This window comes from Typha angustifolia, chromosome 6 (genome assembly GCF_048772165.1).
Source record: "Typha angustifolia cultivar Huaian chromosome 6, ASM4877216v1, whole genome shotgun sequence".
NCBI lineage: Eukaryota > Viridiplantae > Streptophyta > Magnoliopsida > Poales > Typhaceae > Typha > Typha angustifolia.
The window spans coordinates 8,379,130-8,396,457 of record NC_133244.1 but is presented as its reverse complement, the minus strand read 5'-3'; the positions used below and the strand labels follow the sequence as shown (position 1 = coordinate 8,396,457).

The 17,328-nt window shown below is 37.4% G+C and overlaps 4 protein-coding genes across 5 annotated transcripts; 3 read left to right on the top strand and 1 right to left on the bottom strand.

The window, feature by feature from the left end:
• Positions 1 to 1,211: 1,211 nt before the first annotated feature.
• LOC140761777 (uncharacterized) lies at positions 1,212 to 4,204 on the top strand. 2 transcript variants are annotated; one of them, XM_073099248.1, is made up of 11 exons: positions 1,212 to 1,426; positions 1,511 to 1,608; positions 1,953 to 2,078; positions 2,165 to 2,247; positions 2,435 to 2,568; positions 2,676 to 2,725; positions 2,851 to 2,943; positions 3,040 to 3,131; positions 3,285 to 3,391; positions 3,480 to 3,624; positions 3,811 to 4,204. In XM_073099248.1, the coding sequence occupies exons 1-10, from the start codon at positions 1,217 to 1,219 to the stop codon at positions 3,513 to 3,515; spliced, it is 1,029 nt and encodes a 342-aa protein (XP_072955349.1). In that variant the 5' UTR covers positions 1,212 to 1,216; the 3' UTR covers positions 3,516 to 3,624; positions 3,811 to 4,204. The 2 variants fall into 2 exon arrangements, with proteins under 2 accessions (XP_072955349.1, XP_072955350.1); XM_073099249.1 differs by having other exon boundaries at positions 1,301 to 1,426; positions 1,492 to 1,608; positions 3,811 to 4,202.
• A 221-nt stretch (positions 4,205 to 4,425) lies between these two features.
• Positions 4,426 to 6,621, top strand: LOC140761778 (uncharacterized). The gene is made up of 5 exons (XM_073099250.1): positions 4,426 to 4,648; positions 5,052 to 5,217; positions 5,690 to 5,741; positions 5,827 to 5,893; positions 6,292 to 6,621. The coding sequence occupies exons 2-5, from the start codon at positions 5,062 to 5,064 to the stop codon at positions 6,380 to 6,382; spliced, it is 366 nt and encodes a 121-aa protein (XP_072955351.1). The 5' UTR covers positions 4,426 to 4,648; positions 5,052 to 5,061; the 3' UTR covers positions 6,383 to 6,621.
• Positions 6,622 to 7,303: 682 nt separating this feature from the next.
• On the bottom strand, positions 7,304 to 12,095 carry LOC140761243 (probable methylenetetrahydrofolate reductase (NADH)). Its single transcript, XM_073098504.1, has 12 exons — positions 11,712 to 12,095; positions 10,947 to 11,129; positions 10,593 to 10,653; positions 10,426 to 10,508; positions 10,079 to 10,252; positions 9,619 to 9,792; positions 9,449 to 9,549; positions 9,235 to 9,346; positions 8,813 to 8,893; positions 8,514 to 8,691; positions 7,922 to 8,256; positions 7,304 to 7,630 (listed from the first exon to the last, which is right to left on the bottom strand). The coding sequence occupies exons 1-12, from the start codon at positions 11,931 to 11,933 to the stop codon at positions 7,547 to 7,549; spliced, it is 1,788 nt and encodes a 595-aa protein (XP_072954605.1). The 5' UTR covers positions 11,934 to 12,095; the 3' UTR covers positions 7,304 to 7,546.
• A 1,345-nt stretch (positions 12,096 to 13,440) lies between these two features.
• LOC140761389 (L-ascorbate oxidase homolog) lies at positions 13,441 to 16,135 on the top strand. Its single transcript, XM_073098692.1, has 3 exons — positions 13,441 to 13,709; positions 14,441 to 15,556; positions 15,648 to 16,135. The coding sequence occupies exons 1-3, from the start codon at positions 13,441 to 13,443 to the stop codon at positions 15,943 to 15,945; spliced, it is 1,683 nt and encodes a 560-aa protein (XP_072954793.1). The 3' UTR covers positions 15,946 to 16,135.
• Positions 16,136 to 17,328: the final 1,193 nt, after the last annotated feature.

Below are 17,328 nucleotides of genomic sequence, written 5' to 3'. Positions count from 1 at the left end.
TTAAGTTAGGAAGTTATTGTATACAAATATTTATATTTATATTTATTATTAGACCAACACTTGGAAACATAGAGGTATGGAATGATATATATTGCCCAACGACTTTATTTTGAGAAAAGTAGAGCTTTATAAGTTGTTAAGACTTAATAAGAGTGTTATCACCAAATTAATCGCCATCATAGCTCTTGGTAGAGCTAAAGACGTTACAACAAAAAGGTAGATGATGACATTCCATTCTAACTGTCCCATGTACTCAAATATTAGTGTTAATTTCATAGCTATTTTAAGAAAATAAAACTTGATACTAGAATTTTGAGGAATTCGTTAAAAAAAATCGTTACCTTATAAGTTTATTTTTGTTGGAAGTTTACTTTATAATTTTTTTCTTCAAAGATTTTATATTAATTTTAAGATTAATTATAGTTAGACCTCTGAAATATCATCATTTTTTAGGTAAATTTTATGAATGAATTTTTCTTTTGACATATAGCCCTTAACTATCATAATTTATAAGTATAATTACTTAAATATGATAATATTATAGTATTAAGTTGTTAACAGAAGAAGTTAATTGGATATAATGTAGGGATTGTTTTGAAAAAAGTCCCTAGAATTATAGTCGCCGCTCGATAATACTTAATTAAATTTGGCTCAAAAATAGGTTGACTCGAACTTAATTTAAAGCTAGGTTCAAAATTAAATTCAAACCAAATTTGATCTCAAGCCGACTTGATAAGACTTGAATATATATATATATATATATATATTGTTTGTAGTTTTCTGACAATATTTTTATTACTCATCATTTAGATTTAGATTACTTGTAATTTCTAGAACAAATTTTTTTCTTACTTATAATTTATATTTTAATAATATTTATATTATTATAATTGAACTAGATTTTATTTTAAGCTTAAATCAAGCCTAGGCTTAAATTAATAAGGCTTAAAATTATTAATCGAGGGATATGTTTAAACTCGAGCTTGGTTCGAATTCAAAAGAAACTCAAAATTGGCTCGATTGGAATTATTTCAATTCAAACTTCGTCGCTGAGCTTGGGTCGGTCAAACTCGGCTTCTTTACACCCTAGGACTGAGGTTGAGCTCAATCGGATCCGTGCCCCGGATCCGCATCCATTACCCGTAATTATTCGTCAGTTGGATAAGAGATATTAATCCGCGAAACACTTCCCTCCATTATCGTACGTTCCGGAAAGATGTCTCTCCTCCCATCACCAAATTCACTGGGAGCATCAGAACACCGCACAGCCTTCGCCCCATCTCTTCTCCTCCTTTGCCCAATTCGTAGCGCGATCGTCTCTTCCTTGGATCGCAAGAATCCCGCTACTCTTCGTTACCGGAGACAGATTTATAAGATCTTTTGTTCTAATCTCGCTGAAGGGCCCCCGGATGCTTGCTGTGATGAGGTATTTTTCTCTATTTTCTTACTCTATTCTTTTGATTTTGGGTGCAATACGTGATGAATGACTAGTCTTGTGCTCTGAGGTAAGCGGATTGCGGAGCGGAAAGAGCTGTCGATCTTAAGACCATGGGATGTCCCATGGGACTGGAAGGTGACGGCATGCGTCATGATGCCGTATGTGATGAGGTATGGCTACATGTATGCTATTGTTCTAGATTTATTATGCTATATTAAGTTACAGTAATCTGTCCTAGATCCTAAAATGTGATGGTGAAATTAGAATCTCGATAATCCCATGACGGTTTGATTATAGGGCAATTTGGATTTTATTTGTAGGTCTTGGATGACATCTTTGATCATAACTCAAATGCTATTATATGGAAAGATTGTAAATTTAATGGTGGCCATTTAATTTCACATACTTAAGAATATAGTTGCGCGCATTGGTAGATTGGTGCATTGTATATAATTGTTATTTATTTTTAGAAGGGATGCACATTTCCGTTGAAATAGTGATGATTTTTCCTCAGCATTGTCTTTACAAAAATTGTGGGCTCAGAAGGACTGGAAGGAGCAACTCGACCTGACTCTGATAGTGTCTTCTCTCAGTTAGGTAGTTCTGATGATATAGCAATAAGAATGTTTGTGGATCAACTGTAAGTTTCTTTTATCATATATAATGTATTAGTCAAACAATTATTTGCCATGACTTTTTTCTGAACGATAGACCGTTTGCTTGCAGATTAAAATCAGTGGCTAAGATTTCCATTTTATACATGTTTGTCAGTCGACATCAACCATTTCCAGATGATATCTTCTCTTTGAGTATGTTTACTTCCCTGCTGCATTGGTTGCGTAGCTGGGTATTTGTGAATCTGTTTAGTGCTGAGCTATTTGCAGCCTTTAATTGTGATCTGGAAAGTTTTGGATTTTTTTGTTTCTTTTTGAAGTTTATTGTGGTAAAGATTTATAGATAATTTAAGGATTGCTTTGCATGTTGACATGTGAACAGAATGTGATCGACCATTTAATCTTCAGAATGGCTGGTTCCTGTGGGCAAGCGGAGGTGTTATAGTTGCTTCTTTTGCTGTTTTCCTTTTGAAAACTTTTGTCTCTGTTCCAAATATTGATCAGATGCCAGATCAGGTACTTCTTTTTCTGCCATTGTTGCTAAATGTTATATGTTGTCTAAACTGTTTTTGTTTTTCCTTCTGAGTAGACACTAGCCTGAAACTGTAGATATATTTTTTCAGGCAGAATCTTTGGTGCGCTTGATGCCTTTGATTGACTCATCAAATGTCAGGTCTTGATTCGCCCTAAAATAAAATAGTTCTTTCTGGATACTTTAAAAGATGATATCCTATAGGAAAATTGAAAATGATTTGGCATAGGATGATTAACATTTTGTCAGCTGTGTTTGGTGTTCAGTACCTTCTGTCTTCTTTCTATGTCGGGAATCTTAGCTCCAATATGTGAAGAGACAATATATCGAGGTTTTTTTATGACATCCTTAACTAAATGGTAGTTTCTCTTCCCAGTTTGTTGCATGTAACTATGAGAGGTACTTGCTTCTCAGAAGCAACAACTAATTCTTGCATTCTTTTCCTAATTTGGCAGGTTTCCTTTACCTGTATCATTGGCTTTAAGTTCTACAATATTTACACTTGCACATCAATCTCCAGGAAAATCTCTAGAGATCTTCATTTTTGGTGATTATCTGACATTTTTCTAGAACCATACTTTACTGGCATGACTGGGTTCTGAATCTTTACTTATTCGAACATTTCAATCTATTAAAGTACACAGTTTCTAAACTTTCATACTTATCACACTTAAATCTAACTTACTGCTTGCTGATCAAGGAACGGTACTGGGGCTGATATATGCTCAGACAAGAAATCTTCTAGCTCCAATGGCAATGCATGCATTATGGAACTCTGGAGTCATTCTGTTGCTCACATTTCTCCATGTAATTATCAACTTATCATAAACTAAATGTCATACATAAACTATCAGTGCTATGATTAAACTCACGCCATGGCTCAATTGACCTGCAGTCTCATGGATATGAAATTCAGAAGTATGTTCTATGATTTGATCACTAGCCAGAATATCTTTATGCCGCTTCAAAGACAAGTTTATCTTCCTATCAAGTGTCTTCCAGCTTTATAAAGCGGAAGGACCACCAAATACCAATCAATGGTACATGCTTCCTATTGCAGTATACTTAATTTTCTGCTGTATACATTTCTTTTCACCATTTGCTTATGAAAGGTTGAGAATAATACCAAATTAATCTTCTACTTATATATGCCTCACTTTTCTCTTGACTCCATTATTATGTGCATTTTGATGGATTTCATAATACATATATTTCTGCATTTGTAGGCAGGGGTATACCGGTACCGGTACAAGCTGAGTATGGAGATGGACAACAGTTTGCTTGCCGTTGGCTCTCATACACAAACATTTGCATGCGAAGCAACTAATTGTATAGTTATGTAGATACAAGCAGTCTAAAATGACAGCAAAATGATAAACTTGGTGATTGCATAATCCCCTACATTCTGAAACATGTAATATCTCGGATGCAACAATACTTTATTAGTTGTCCTATTTGTTCAGCTCGGAGTAAAAGAATTCAATCTTATATGCAAGTATGCAATACATCCAGATATAAATAGAAACTACCGGCCACCGGGCGAACTTTTGTAATTTAATTATATTTAATTTTTGAATTTAGCATATAAAATTGAGTGTGTGTATTTTGTATGATTTATGCATATTTTGTTATAATGAAGTATGCTTAATTTACATATAGATGGGTATACTAAAATTTATTATTACAAATTAAAAAATAAAATGTGATTAAATTGCAAAAATAGGAGGGTGTAAACTCAAATACAAGCTTTTAAGGACCTAACTATCAAAGTCGTAGGGGTGCATATATAAATTCATAAAAATATATAAATAAATAAAGTTTTTTGGAGGGTTACTTTTGCAAGTGGACTAATCAGTTTTTTTGGGAACGATATAGAAGCCGGCGCAGCTTTTAGCTGTCTACCGACTTCACGTGAAATAGTATGAGTCTCACAATCTTAAGCCCGTTAAATTTCCTAAGCCCACTGAAAGATCGTAGTGTGTGGGTCTCGTCCTCGGTTCTCGTGCCCTTCCGATCTCCTTCTGAGAGGGACAGCGAGTAATCGACTAGTGCGGATAGCAGCAGGTATGCTTCGCATTGCTAATCTCCTCCTTGATCGAGTTGGAATTTGATTGGAAGTAATTCTTTTTCTTAAGATTCCTTGCAACGTAGGGAATTAATCTCGGTTATTGTCCGGGGATTAGGGTTTAGCTTTCTCTTCTTTGTTCTGGATCGTGGATTATTTACCGTGGATCGGCGTATAGCTGATCCATTCTTGCGATCTACTGGGCTTAGATTGCTGCAGGTTTTTTGTGATTATTGATGTTTTCTTCAAGAATAAGAAATTTTCCACTGCACTACATAAGTAAGATGACTAGGTTTGGCCATTTTTTAATTCAAAAGAAGGGGAGATAAGAGATTGGAATAATGGACTTCAATTTTTGCTACTTTGAGTGACTTCTCCTATGCTGTTTACTGTTTTCTGTAGGTCTGAATTCATGGCCACTCCTGGAAGATCTATGCTGTACTCGTTGCTTCTGTTTGCCATTATTCTCTCACTTCTTGAAATGTATAGAGGAAAATTGGCATCGTCAGAGTTGTACACAATTTTTGGTGGTTTTGTCAGCTCTCTTTTGTTCCTCGCGATGCTAACAGTTGAGTTCACAACTATTCTCCGATGATCGTTCTTTTTCTGTATGTAATTATGATGAATGCTTTCCTTTCAGTACTTTGTATACCTCTATCTATTTCAGTGTTTCATATTATTCTTTCTGGTTGATGTCATCGTCTATACGTATACAACAATATTCTTTTTATTACAAGTCCTGCAGTACTGGCTACTGGTAATTCTTTTTGGAATAAGAGATTTAGATTTTTTACATTAATTGTAGATGCAGACTTTTTTCTTACGGTTTCTTCACTGAGAATTTGAAGAAAAGGAAATGATAAGTTCAATAAATCATAGCAGTGCAAATAGATGAGCTTCCAGTTTTACTCACTTTCTTTTGTTAATCATTTGATCGCAGCTATATTCTTTTGGGCTTCATGAGGATTCAATTTTCTTAAACAATCTAACTTTATTCAGACAAATTTTCCACTGATATTGACATTAAGCAAAATTTGCAGTTCATCGGGAGTTACCAAGAATCAAGTGGCACGAAAACTGGATGGGGTGCTGGTAAGTGCAAGGTTATCTTGTTCATTCCTGTTGGCAGCTTCCCTTTTACTGTGTTGTATCACTGATGTCTTTCTGTATTCTGCAGTTGTTCTTGCAGAAATTATTGCTCTAATTGCTGCTAGTACAGTCCATCGTGTCTGTATCACAACATGGTACTGTTGAACTTATCTTCACCTTGTACTAACTTTCTATCTCATGCTTTGATTACATAGAGCTTGTGACTTTATAAGAGTTTGGAAATCTTACTTTGAATTATCTGAATGAAAGCCACCATTGTTTAAAGTATAAAATTAGATAAGCACAGGTAGTTTGTTTTGAAGAACTAAGCATATTCTCTTTGCAGTTTCTCATCAGTCCAAAAATCAAGCTACCATTGTAATCATAATTTTATGGTTATAGATGGTTTTAGAGACAGGTTACATATGAATATACAGTGTAACATACAGTTGGCAACCCCTTATTATGATACTGTGTGGCCCTTTAAAGTCATATTTATTGAGCTGCCAATATATGATTTGGCTAATTTTTCTTTTCTCAATACCTTTTGCAGTTTTCTGTTTTCAGCTGGAATTTTGTATGAGGTTGACAAGCTTTCTGGAATTATACTTACAAGAAGCGAATCGAAAGTGAGGCGCTATTGACATCAATTACATAAGTCGTCGCTTCTTCTTTAGAGCAACTTATTGTCCCAATCATGAATGGGATTTTAAATCAGACAAACTAATTACACAGATCGGCAACCTCCATAAATGTCTCTTGTTGTTTTACTTTTGTCCTGATGTTGGTAAGTTGGTGTATTTGTAAGCTGTTATTAGCTTGGCCAGTCTCATAGTAGCTGTGACAGGAAAGTTGGTTATTCCTTTTTCATGAAGATGACAAATTGATACTTTTTGTTACTAATGCTTGTAATTTATAATGATGGATATGATCATAATTTTTTGGGCACTTGATTTATCTCATGTATAATTTGATGTCTCAAGAGCATGCTGTAACCATACATGGGCTCTTGCATAAATATTCGTTTCGGAACAGCCAGACTTTAAGAAGACATTTAATTCGTCCTAAGGTGTTTCACGGTCCCATCGTTATTCCTTCTTTATTTGACCGATCCTTGATACCCTTTAGATCCTTTTATTGATCCGTCACATTATGTTTGGATGATGGGAGGAGAGCAAAGAAGAAAATAATTTTTTGTTATAGTTTTTTTTTTTCTTTTCATCTTTGGAGAAGAGTGATCTTTTTGAGTTCATTTTTTCTATCCCTTTCCCTCGTTCTTTCCTAAAACTTCCATTTAAACGAGAAAAATATATATTTCTCAACCTTATTTTCTCTCTTCTTCTCCAGGTAAAACCCTGGCATCCATTCCGTCCAAATTTACTCGAACCCAATGGATTAAAAAAGAGAATCAAGACTAATGCCACAACCACAAACAAAACCAATTTCTCTGAACAGATGGTAAAGTAAAAGATTGGTACATCAGCTAAAACAGGATGGCTGATGTCCAATCCTAAAAGACAACAATATGGACAGCAAAATGAATGAAAAGGTGGGGAAAAAAAAACCTGGCATGGCATGAAAGAAATAAACTCACTTATTCATCTTATTTAAAAATGAGAAACTGTTTATAAAAAGGAAAACAATGAGAAACTCTATTTCCCAAACTCGCGCCACATGTGTCTCCAAAAAATAAACATACATCCTCCAAGAGAACAACGGAGTACACATGCTGAGAGAGCCTTTTGATTTCCTAGTGGGGTAAGACAAATGGTATGCAGAACAAATTAGCCAGAAGAGATGGAATTGGTTCATATCTCCTTGAAAGCAGCAAATAGATCCCCATGAATGTAGTCATTGTCAACAAGGCTAACCAAGAAGTAACTTTTCTGGACCTGAAATGGGAAATGATTAAGCAGATTTTGTTTAGGCCCTGCTTAATTTCAGAATAATAATAGATCAATAATGAACTCGAAAAATCACAAAATTTTATGTCAGCCATGACTTCTTAAGTAGCATATTCTTATCTTTTAATAATGAAGATCGGCATCATGAATTATGAAAGTAACAAGAACTACAGTTAATAAGATGTAGATGTTCTGGTAGAAACAGAAATCTGCAAACTAGTATCTGATAGAAATATATAGACTCCATTAGTGGAAGCATGTTCTTGTCTTCCAAATTACCTGCTCCAGTAGTTTCCTAGATAGGTCACCCTCAGGGAACAAGTATCCCCATCCCCTTGTCCATATCTCAAATGCTTCATCCTTCCAAACCATGAAGCTCGCAGGATCAACAACAGTTGGTTGGATGATCTCCTTGGCAGGGAAAACACCCCACGTCACTGCATTGACTGCATTTGAGTTAACATTTGACACACACTCTCCATCTCTGTTAACAGCAGTGTAAGTGAGAGAGGGAAATTCTTTGCACTTCTCGACTAGTAAATTTAGATTATCTTTTGAGCAAAAGAATTCAACATAGGCCTTCTGATAAACATATCCCCCTGGTCCACCCCATCCTGCAAAAAATAAATAATAATAAATTAAAATAGGCTAGAGGCTGACAAAATATAAAGGGTAAATAAAAGAGAAACGGATTATAGAAACATAAAGTAACCAACCAGAAAAAGAGAAAAGAAGGAAGTATTGAGAAAGATATTTATACACATTGCTTTATTTACTACTAGAAAGCAACTTAGCAAGAACAATCCCAATAACAGTTCTGCTCATGTATTCAAAAACAATTCTAACTCCCTCAAGATACATAAATACTCACCAACAGTTGGAGAATCAGATTTCTCTCCATTTATAGAAGGTTGGCTATTGATGGTAAGGAAACCCCTCAAATTAATCTGTGCAAGATGTTCATCAATTATCTTTGTCTCTGGCTGAAGACCATCTAATTCAGACCAAGGACTACTACTCAAATTTCCGAGGCAGTAGTTTACAAATCTCTGCATATGTATTTCAGGAAAGATTAAACTCACAGTGTTACGATCAAAACAACCTAGACTGTTTCAGAAGAACAAATATCTAATATCTACCGCTTCAGACAGATGGACAATTGATAAGTACCTCATTGATATCATCTACAGATTTTAATGGGATCACCCATTCCTCTTGAAGTTTCTTGCCACGTGAGCGTGGTCGCATGAACTGCCAAATAGGTAAAGAATACTTACAAATATGCCAATCAGAAAGGAAAATATAACACACTATGAAGAAAATTAATCCTTGTTACATCGATATTTTATAGAAATTATTATTCTGCTACCTTGCCAGTTAATGAGCATCACTGCCTAAAAATGAGGAACATATATTGAAAAGCAAGAGCAACGGATGAAGAATTTTAAGACTCGAGATTTTGGATTTGTTCATATTCTAAATAGTAGCATCAATCAAATGTAAGAAAGTTAAAAGATGAAGAAAGATATATGTCCCAGATACCAAATCTGTAATAGTTAAAGGTATTGTTTATGAACATGAAGATAAATTACCTGGTAGTCAGTAAGTACACCATATGACGGGTTCCGAGAATCACCCCACCGCCCATGCGGATATTGGTCCCAATTAAGAGTCCTTGAAATATAGCTCTTTGGACGGTTAGCCCTGGTTTATTGTCCGTAAAGAATGAGAGAGGAACAACATCAACAACTTTTAATTGTTAAATTCACTAGCAAAATTTGTGAAGATGTGAAAACAAAAGCATACCAAAAGATTGGCCGGACATCTTCTTTAGCACGAAAAACATTTGTTGGACGCCTCCATGGTAAGGACCTTGAAATCTTGGACTCCTCGATTAAACCAAGATTCTAAAAGAAACATTTGTTACTAACAGAATAAGAGACAATAATGACGTCATGGTGCAAGAAAAGAATTACCATTAATATAGCTAATGCAGACTTTTCCATATTTAGTGTATAGAGATGCAATGTTTTTATCCCACTAGCCAAGATTTTCTTGCACATTTCAGTTCCAAGGTGAATTCCATATGCCTTGACAGCCTCTTCATTATCTTTAATAGGCCCCAGAGCAGCAGTGATCTCAGCTGGAATCTGCAAGGTAAATAGAACACATTATTACAAATTCTTGAGGAAAGTTGTTGCACCTAGAAGCAAGTCATGTATCATTAAGAGCATCATCATCAGTCATCACTATGTGAAAGAGCAATAAATTTGCTCAAGTTTGGCAATAGAAAAAAGAGTCGCCAATAAAATATATATATCCATGATCACGAATGGCACCAAGATAACTTTCATCAATAAAAAAGTTAAAAGCCTTACCAATTATATGTGTCTGATCAATGTTATAGAAAGAAGTAACACAAGAAATGAAACTTACCCTAGTTTTGCAGAAGCCAGTCATACGCAAGAAACCTTTGTAGTTATTAATTGGCATTATGCCAGGGACAATTGGACAAGTTATCCCAATTTGACGACAGTCGTTGACAAACTTCAAAAAGTTATCAGTATCATAGAATAGTTGTGTGATAATGAGGTCTGCACCTGCATCCACCTGTTCCACAGATAAATAAAAGAAAGCAGATCAATGAAATGAAATAATAGGATACGAGCACATCATAAACTTATAAGCAATGACTATCGTAAGAGGATAACATAGTGCACAATATGCATCATCAATATTCATAATTATCACTCTATCATAAAGAAATTAGTATCATAGTGCACCTTTCTCTTCAAATAAGCAAGATCATTGCTGTAAGCTTCCAGTGTTGCACCCCTTTCACCTTGTATCATGTCAGGATGTGCCTCTGATAAGCAATAGAAACCCATTACTATTTGCAACATTTGACAACTAAAATCAACAAGCAACTGGTAATAAGAATGGTGTGAACCTGGATAACCAGCAACCGTTATGCCAAAATAATCACCATATTCATCTCGAATATGCTGTACCTGTAAATAAATGACCAGTGATCATGCTCAGGAATTCAGCGTGAGTTTCATTAGTACCGAGTTTTTAGTAGACAATTTTCATACCAAAACTTCTATAATAAACCATAAATAAGTAGTAAAGAAAAGCATAAGAAAATTTGTCCAAACATGCTTATTGCGTCAACTTCTCTGATCCTTGTTTACTTAAACTGATAAAGACTAAACATAAAATGCCAAATGAGACCTAAAGATATGAGTTGTCATATCAGACCTAAAAAGTGCCAAACATTCGGACATTGTTGTAAAGGAATTACCAGATCAAGAGCACAAGAAAATCCACCAGCTACTTGAACAAACTTATCCTGACCATGAGGAGGATCTCCTCTAAGTGCCAGAACATTTTGAATCCCATTAGCCTTGATGGTATTCAAAGCATCGTCGATCTTCTCCACCGGCATGTTGGTGCAGGTTAAGTGCATCATCGTTTCCACACATATCTGCACACAGAATTCGATACACAAACATTAGGAAATAAGCAATAACATAAATGCATCTCACGTTCCCTTTATTCTTGCCAAACAGAGTGCGAGCTCTCCTAATCTTCAACTTTTAACGAATATAGTTGTGACTTGATATCCAAAGGTACCGCTACTGATCACAATCCGATAGTAGAGATTGGCACTCTCTTGCAAGTAATATATCTGCTCTCTTAACTTCAATCTATGCTCTCCAAACAGTCTTATTGCAGCTATCGCCAGAGAACCATGTCGCAATCAAGAAATCCGACGGGAAAAACAATTAAAAAAAAACCAACAAAACGGCAAAACCTGCCAATATGCAGACCCAAGAATCCATTTAAAAAGAAGAAGAAGAAAGATCTGATACCCTTCACCTATCACACCACCAAATAAGATAAAAACATTAAACTTTAATCCAAAACCCAAAAGGCCAACACAAAATTCCGAGAAGGCACCCATCTTTCCGCCATTTCAGGGAGAATCCATGCAAACACCAACCAGAGCAACCCGAAATCAAACAGCTCGCAAGCAACCAACTTCAGATTCGGATCTGATCCTTACCATGTTCTGCATCCTATTCGCGATGTCGAGCGTGAGGTCGGCGGTGGATCCACCGGCGCCCCAGGTGATGTCGCAGAAGGTCGGGTTGTGGGCCACCATTCGATCCATGCGCTCGAATAGATTCTCCACCCCTTCCTCAGTCTTCGGCGGGAAGTACTCGAAGGAGAACACCGTTCTCCCATCACCTTCCACCGCCGCCCGAATCTTCTCTATAACCTTCATCTCTCTTATCTCTCCCTCTCGAGGAGATGGAGTTGGAAGAAGGAAGTGAGAGTGGCAGAGTGCAGTCTCGGTTGGTTGGCGACTGAGATAGATTTATAGCATTTTTCTACGATTCCTTTTGATTCCAACTACCATGCCGAGACGACGCTTCTTTATCTCCTATTTGCGTCGCAATCGCACACCCAACCCCACCTATGACCTATTACTCCAAAATAATGGGATTCGATGAAGTGGGGTACGTGTGAATTGGGAAACACGTCCACTAAGCACGTGGATTACTATTCATTTGTTTACTCTGGTCTGATTAATTATCCCCGTCTATATATATAATAAAGAATTATGGATAAAACTTAGGGTTTAATTATATTTAAATCCCTAAATTATCACTATTTTTTACATATTTTTTTTAACTTTTTGGGAATTGAAAAATATCTCAAACATTAGTAACTATGTGACATTTTTATCTTTATATTTAAATTAAAAAAATAGTTTACAAAAATATTATTATAAGATGAGACGTTCACCAAAAAAAAAGTGAAGAAAAATATATGAAAAATATATATAATAACTTAATAGTCTAAGAATAATTATTCCTAACAAGTTATGCCCTGCTTACATAAATACGTGCACTAGGCAAAGCTAAAGTAGCCTATTTGGGAAATATGATTATAAAAGTGAATTGGCGAATTATTCTATTCGAGATTGCAATTCTATTGTAGATTAAACTACTAAATTATTGCTTAATTATATTTAGATCTTTTAATTTATTTTTCATGGCATAATGCTTATATCAACTATATAAAACCTCCCAATAGGTTTTTTGATGGCATGTTACATAGCTGAGGAGATTAGTATGATACCATTAAAAAAGAGATAGAGTATATGTATAAAAAGGGGCAAGAATTTAAGAGATTTAAGTGTATTTATCTCTTGAACAATTTTAGATTCAAAAAATAATTTTTTTTCCGAAATGAAAACCTACCGACTAGCAGTCTGTGCTCTCCAAAGTGGTTTAATTTTCCCCCCAAAAAAAAACTTAAAATATTTTATAAAGAGCCTCGATCATCTGATATCCAAATTAATTCAAGAAAATCGTTAGGAATGGGTCAAAATGCTCAAAACTCACACACCCACAAATAGTATCTAAGTACCAAATACGGTTTCTTGTCCAAAAGAAACAAAACGGATGAATGAGTGATAGAACGAAATTTTCGAACTAATTCTTGTTGCTTATTGAGACATTTTATTCTTGTATAAAAGAAGCCACTTGCCGCCCTTCCCTAAATCGAAGCTCCTCGGTTGGCCTCCTATCTCTGTATCTTTGCTAGCAACTAAACTTCCTCAAAAGCTAGCCGAGGGCCTTCCAATGGCTTCTCGCTAAATATCTTCTCCCTTTTAAAAGACCATCTAGCGATTGTTTGTTGCTTCTTGTGAGCGAAGAGAGGAGAAAGAAGAGCCAACCGGAGGAGGAAAAAGAAAAAGAAAGAGAAAAAGAATAAAAAAAGGAATGAAAGGAAAAAAGATGTCATGTATATCAATATTAGTCGTGCTCGCGGTATTATCTCTTCTTCTGGGACTCTCGATTGTTCAGGCTGAGGACCCATACATTTACTTCACATGGAACGTAACCTACGGCACAATCGCTCCCTTGGGCATCCCTCAGCATGGTATCCTCATCAACGGACAATTCCCTGGGCCAAATATCAACTCCACCACGAACAATAACATCGTCATCAATGTCTACAACCATCTCGACCAACCCTTCCTCTTTACATGGTTTGTGTTAAAACAATTTATCTATAATTACCAAATTACCCTTATATTCTAAGTTTAGAATGCTTAACATGTAGTATGTATATATCATATTGCAACACATTTTAAGTAATTTTTAGGGTTTTTAATAATATATACTAGGGCTGTCAAAACAAATGAGCAATTTAGGATTGCTTGGTTGCGCGGTTCAACTCAACCTCTGCTTGAGTTGAATTGAGCTAAACCTGAGGTGTTAATTTTGGCTCAAAATAATTTTGAGCAAGCTTGAGTCGAAGTCAAAATGCTCAATATATATATATATATATATATATATATATATATATATATTACTATTTGACCTATATGAAGTCTAATCTGCTCGTTTGAGGCTTAGGAATGAGCTTGACTTATTTAAGACTTAAAAATAAGCTCGTTACTATCGTTCATGCTCGGCTCGAATTTAGCTACGTCGAGCTCAAATAGAAACCTTAGATCAAAATTAATTTCGAGCAAAGCCAAAGTTGGGACACTCGTACTCAGACTCATTTACACCCTTAATGTACTAGTGTCATCCAACATTTAAAATTTTAATCTATTTAATAGTAAAAAGATAAAATATTTTTATTAATTTTTAGATACATTGCTCTCAAATAAGAATGAGTGTTAAAAAAAATCCCTCTATTTTTTTCTAATAATTATGATATTTGATAATAACTTCTCATTTTGTACGGTGTTATTCTGAAATGGCCATATAGGAATGGAATCCAGCAAAGGAAGAACTCATGGCAGGACGGGACGCCGGGCACTAACTGCCCGATCCCGCCGGGAAAGAACTTCACCTACCACTTCCAGGTGAAGGACCAGATCGGCAGCTACTTCTATTTCCCCTCCTTAGCCATCCACAAGGCGGCGGGTGGTTTCGGCGGCCTCCGCGTCAACAGCCGCCTTCTCATCCCTGTCCCCTTCGACCCCCCCGCCGACGACTACACCGTCCTCATCGGCGACTGGTACACCAAGGACCACCGTGTCCTCGCCCGCCTCCTCGACTCTGGCCGCAGCATTGGCCGCCCCGCCGGCGTCCTCATCAACGGCCGGTCGGGAAAGCACCACGCTACAGGCGGTGATGACGAGCCCCTCTTCGTCGTCGAGGCTGGGAAGACGTACCGCTACCGCATCTGCAACGTTGGTCTCAGGACGTCCCTCAACTTTCGGATCCAAGGGCACACAATGAAGCTGGTCGAGATGGACGGGTCCCACACCGTGCAGAACGTGTACGACGCGCTGGACGTCCACGTCGGCCAGTGCTATTCCGTCCTCGTCACCGCCGACCAGACGCCGAAGGACTATTACATGGTGGCTTCGACCCGGTTCTTGAAGAAGGTCACCACCGCCACCGGCGTCATCCGGTACGCCGGGTCGAAGGCTCCCCCGTCGCCGGTCATCCCCGAGGGCCCCGTCGGGTGGGCCTGGTCGTTCAACCAATGGCGGACCTTCCGGTGGAACCTCACCGCCAGCGCGGCCCGGCCGAACCCCCAGGGCTCGTACCACTACGGCAGCATCAACATAACCCGCACTATCAAGCTCGTCAGCTCACGCGCCGTCGTCGCCGGCAAGCTCCGCTACGCCCTCAACGGCGTGTCGTACGTCGACCCCCGGACGCCGCTGAAGCTCGCCGAGTACTTCAACATCTCCGACAAAGTGTTCAAGTACAACCTCATCGGCGACAAGCCCCCCGCTGCCGCCGCTCCTGTGAAGTTGGCTCCTAATGTCATCACTGCGGAGTTCCGTACCTTTATCGAGATCGTGTTTGAGAACCACGAGAAGAGCATCCAGTCTTACCATTTGGATGGCTACTCCTTCTTCCCAGTCGGGTATATATACACACACACACATATACTTGTCTAGTTATCTAAATTAATAGATTTATAGTAATTTTATATTTTGGGATGTATATATCAATAGGATGGGACCAGGGAAGTGGACCCGGAAGAGCAGAACGACGTACAACCTCCTCGACGCCGTGAGCAGGCACACCATCCAGGTGTACCCCAAGTCGTGGACGGCGATCATGCTGACGTTCGACAACGCCGGGATGTGGAACCTGCGGTCGGAGAACAAGGAGAGGCACTACCTCGGACAGGAACTCTACGTCAGCGTTTTGTCGCCGGCGAGGTCGTTGAGGGATGAGTACGATATTCCTGCCAACGCGTTACGCTGCGGGAAGGTAGTCGGCCTCCCGTTGCCGCCGCCTTACGTGTAAGATTTATTGCGCACGCGGTCGGCCGGCCAGCGAAGTGAATGGTAATGGACCATAAGAGCAGGTGAGGAGAGAGAAGAAGAGAAGATCTTAATGATTGAATGTTTGCTATAAGAGTTTCGCTGTTAGATATTAATGCGAGCTTCTTACGTGGTTTACAACGATTTTATTTGTTTGGCTAAATTACAGCTTATCCTATATATTTTAAACTTAGACAAAAACTTCTTAATTAACCCTCTTTGGTATATACCAAGTTAATTACAATCATTACTCGGTCGTTATTAAAGATATATATTTTTTTAAGTGTACCTTGTGATAGTAAATTATCATCATCCTGGCTACTCAATAGATTTTTTCAAATACATGTATCTTCTCATACACACATATTCGTAGATAGATAGAACTAAATGACCCACAGATAAAGCCCAATGGAAAATAGGACAAGGCCCACATAAAATTAATCCATCATCTTAAATACCATTAAAGCAGGAGCTCAAGAACATAGATTGAATAGAAGTATTAGGTTGATTGATGAGTCAAACAGGTCCACAGGAAGTCAATATATAGTTATAACAAAGTTTATCTTGTGATATGTTATAGATATATATTAATTACATGGGCATGTTACAATTAGTAAATTTAAGCACTCTTCCATGCCTATGAATTATGTAATCCAGTGCTCTTCAAGCTTGTCATCACAAACTTAAAGTATATTATTACCTGCCTCTCACATGAACACATGATGCACATCATAGTCCTGTATTAATAGTATCGTGCATTCGTACAACAATATTCTAATGCCACACATGGTTTCGATAATTGTATATGTATAGTTTCCTAATGGGACCAAGATTCCATCATTCACGCCACCAATCACCAGCTTCTTTCTTTACTCCCAAGCTATGCAGGCAGCACCCACATGAAACAAGTTTTATAATTCCAACCCTATAATTATCACTTTTTTTAATTTTTTTTAATTTAAAAATATATTATTATTAAAATAGTTTTGCTGAGAGAACAATCTGTATACAGTTTAAATAAGAAAAGATATATTTCCCAATTTTTATATGTTAAATAATATAAGGGGGAAAAAAAATGATGAAAGTCCTACGTGGTCTGCCGACAAGAGCAAGGAGAAAGGGGGAAACAGAGGGTGAAAAATCAATCAAAGAAGTTTGACCCAACCATGCAGAGATCCGACAAATACACTGCTCCGGGCCCCACGCCCATGCACCTCTGCGATCTGGATCTCGACTCTGAGGCGTAAAAAGGAAAATTTAAAAATAAATAAATTAATAAATAAATAAAGTGGGGTGGAGGGGAAAGCGAAAGGAATCAAATACCCCGCTGGACCCATTTAACCCGTTCCGGTTTTGCACTTTGCAG

What these genes read in the sequence shown, in the direction of transcription:
- LOC140761243 (XM_073098504.1), bottom strand. Translation starts at nt 11,933, where the DNA reads ATGAAGGTTATAGAGAAGATTCGGGCGGCGGTGGAAGGTGATGGGAGA. An exon ending in CGAATAGGATGCAGAACATG is followed by an intron (nt 11,130 to 11,711) that starts GTAAGGATCAGA and finishes TTCTGTGTGCAG; the next exon opens with ATATGTGTGGAAACGATGAT. An exon ending in TTTCTTGTGCTCTTGATCTG is followed by an intron (nt 10,654 to 10,946) that starts GTAATTCCTTTA and finishes ATTTATTTACAG; the next exon opens with GTACAGCATATTCGAGATGA.
- LOC140761389 (XM_073098692.1), top strand. Translation starts at nt 13,441, where the DNA reads ATGAAAGGAAAAAAGATGTCATGTATATCAATATTAGTCGTGCTCGCG. An exon ending in CAACCCTTCCTCTTTACATG is followed by an intron (nt 13,710 to 14,440) that starts GTTTGTGTTAAA and finishes ATGGCCATATAG; the next exon opens with GAATGGAATCCAGCAAAGGA. An exon ending in TACTCCTTCTTCCCAGTCGG is followed by an intron (nt 15,557 to 15,647) that starts GTATATATACAC and finishes ATATATCAATAG; the next exon opens with GATGGGACCAGGGAAGTGGA.
- LOC140761777 (XM_073099248.1), top strand. Translation starts at nt 1,217, where the DNA reads ATGTCTCTCCTCCCATCACCAAATTCACTGGGAGCATCAGAACACCGC. An exon ending in ATGACATCCTTAACTAAATG is followed by an intron (nt 2,944 to 3,039) that starts GTAGTTTCTCTT and finishes CTAATTTGGCAG; the next exon opens with GTTTCCTTTACCTGTATCAT. An exon ending in TGTTGCTCACATTTCTCCAT is followed by an intron (nt 3,392 to 3,479) that starts GTAATTATCAAC and finishes ATTGACCTGCAG; the next exon opens with TCTCATGGATATGAAATTCA.
- LOC140761778 (XM_073099250.1), top strand. Translation starts at nt 5,062, where the DNA reads ATGGCCACTCCTGGAAGATCTATGCTGTACTCGTTGCTTCTGTTTGCC. An exon ending in TGTTCCTCGCGATGCTAACA is followed by an intron (nt 5,218 to 5,689) that starts GTTGAGTTCACA and finishes CAAAATTTGCAG; the next exon opens with TTCATCGGGAGTTACCAAGA. An exon ending in CGTGTCTGTATCACAACATG is followed by an intron (nt 5,894 to 6,291) that starts GTACTGTTGAAC and finishes TACCTTTTGCAG; the next exon opens with TTTTCTGTTTTCAGCTGGAA.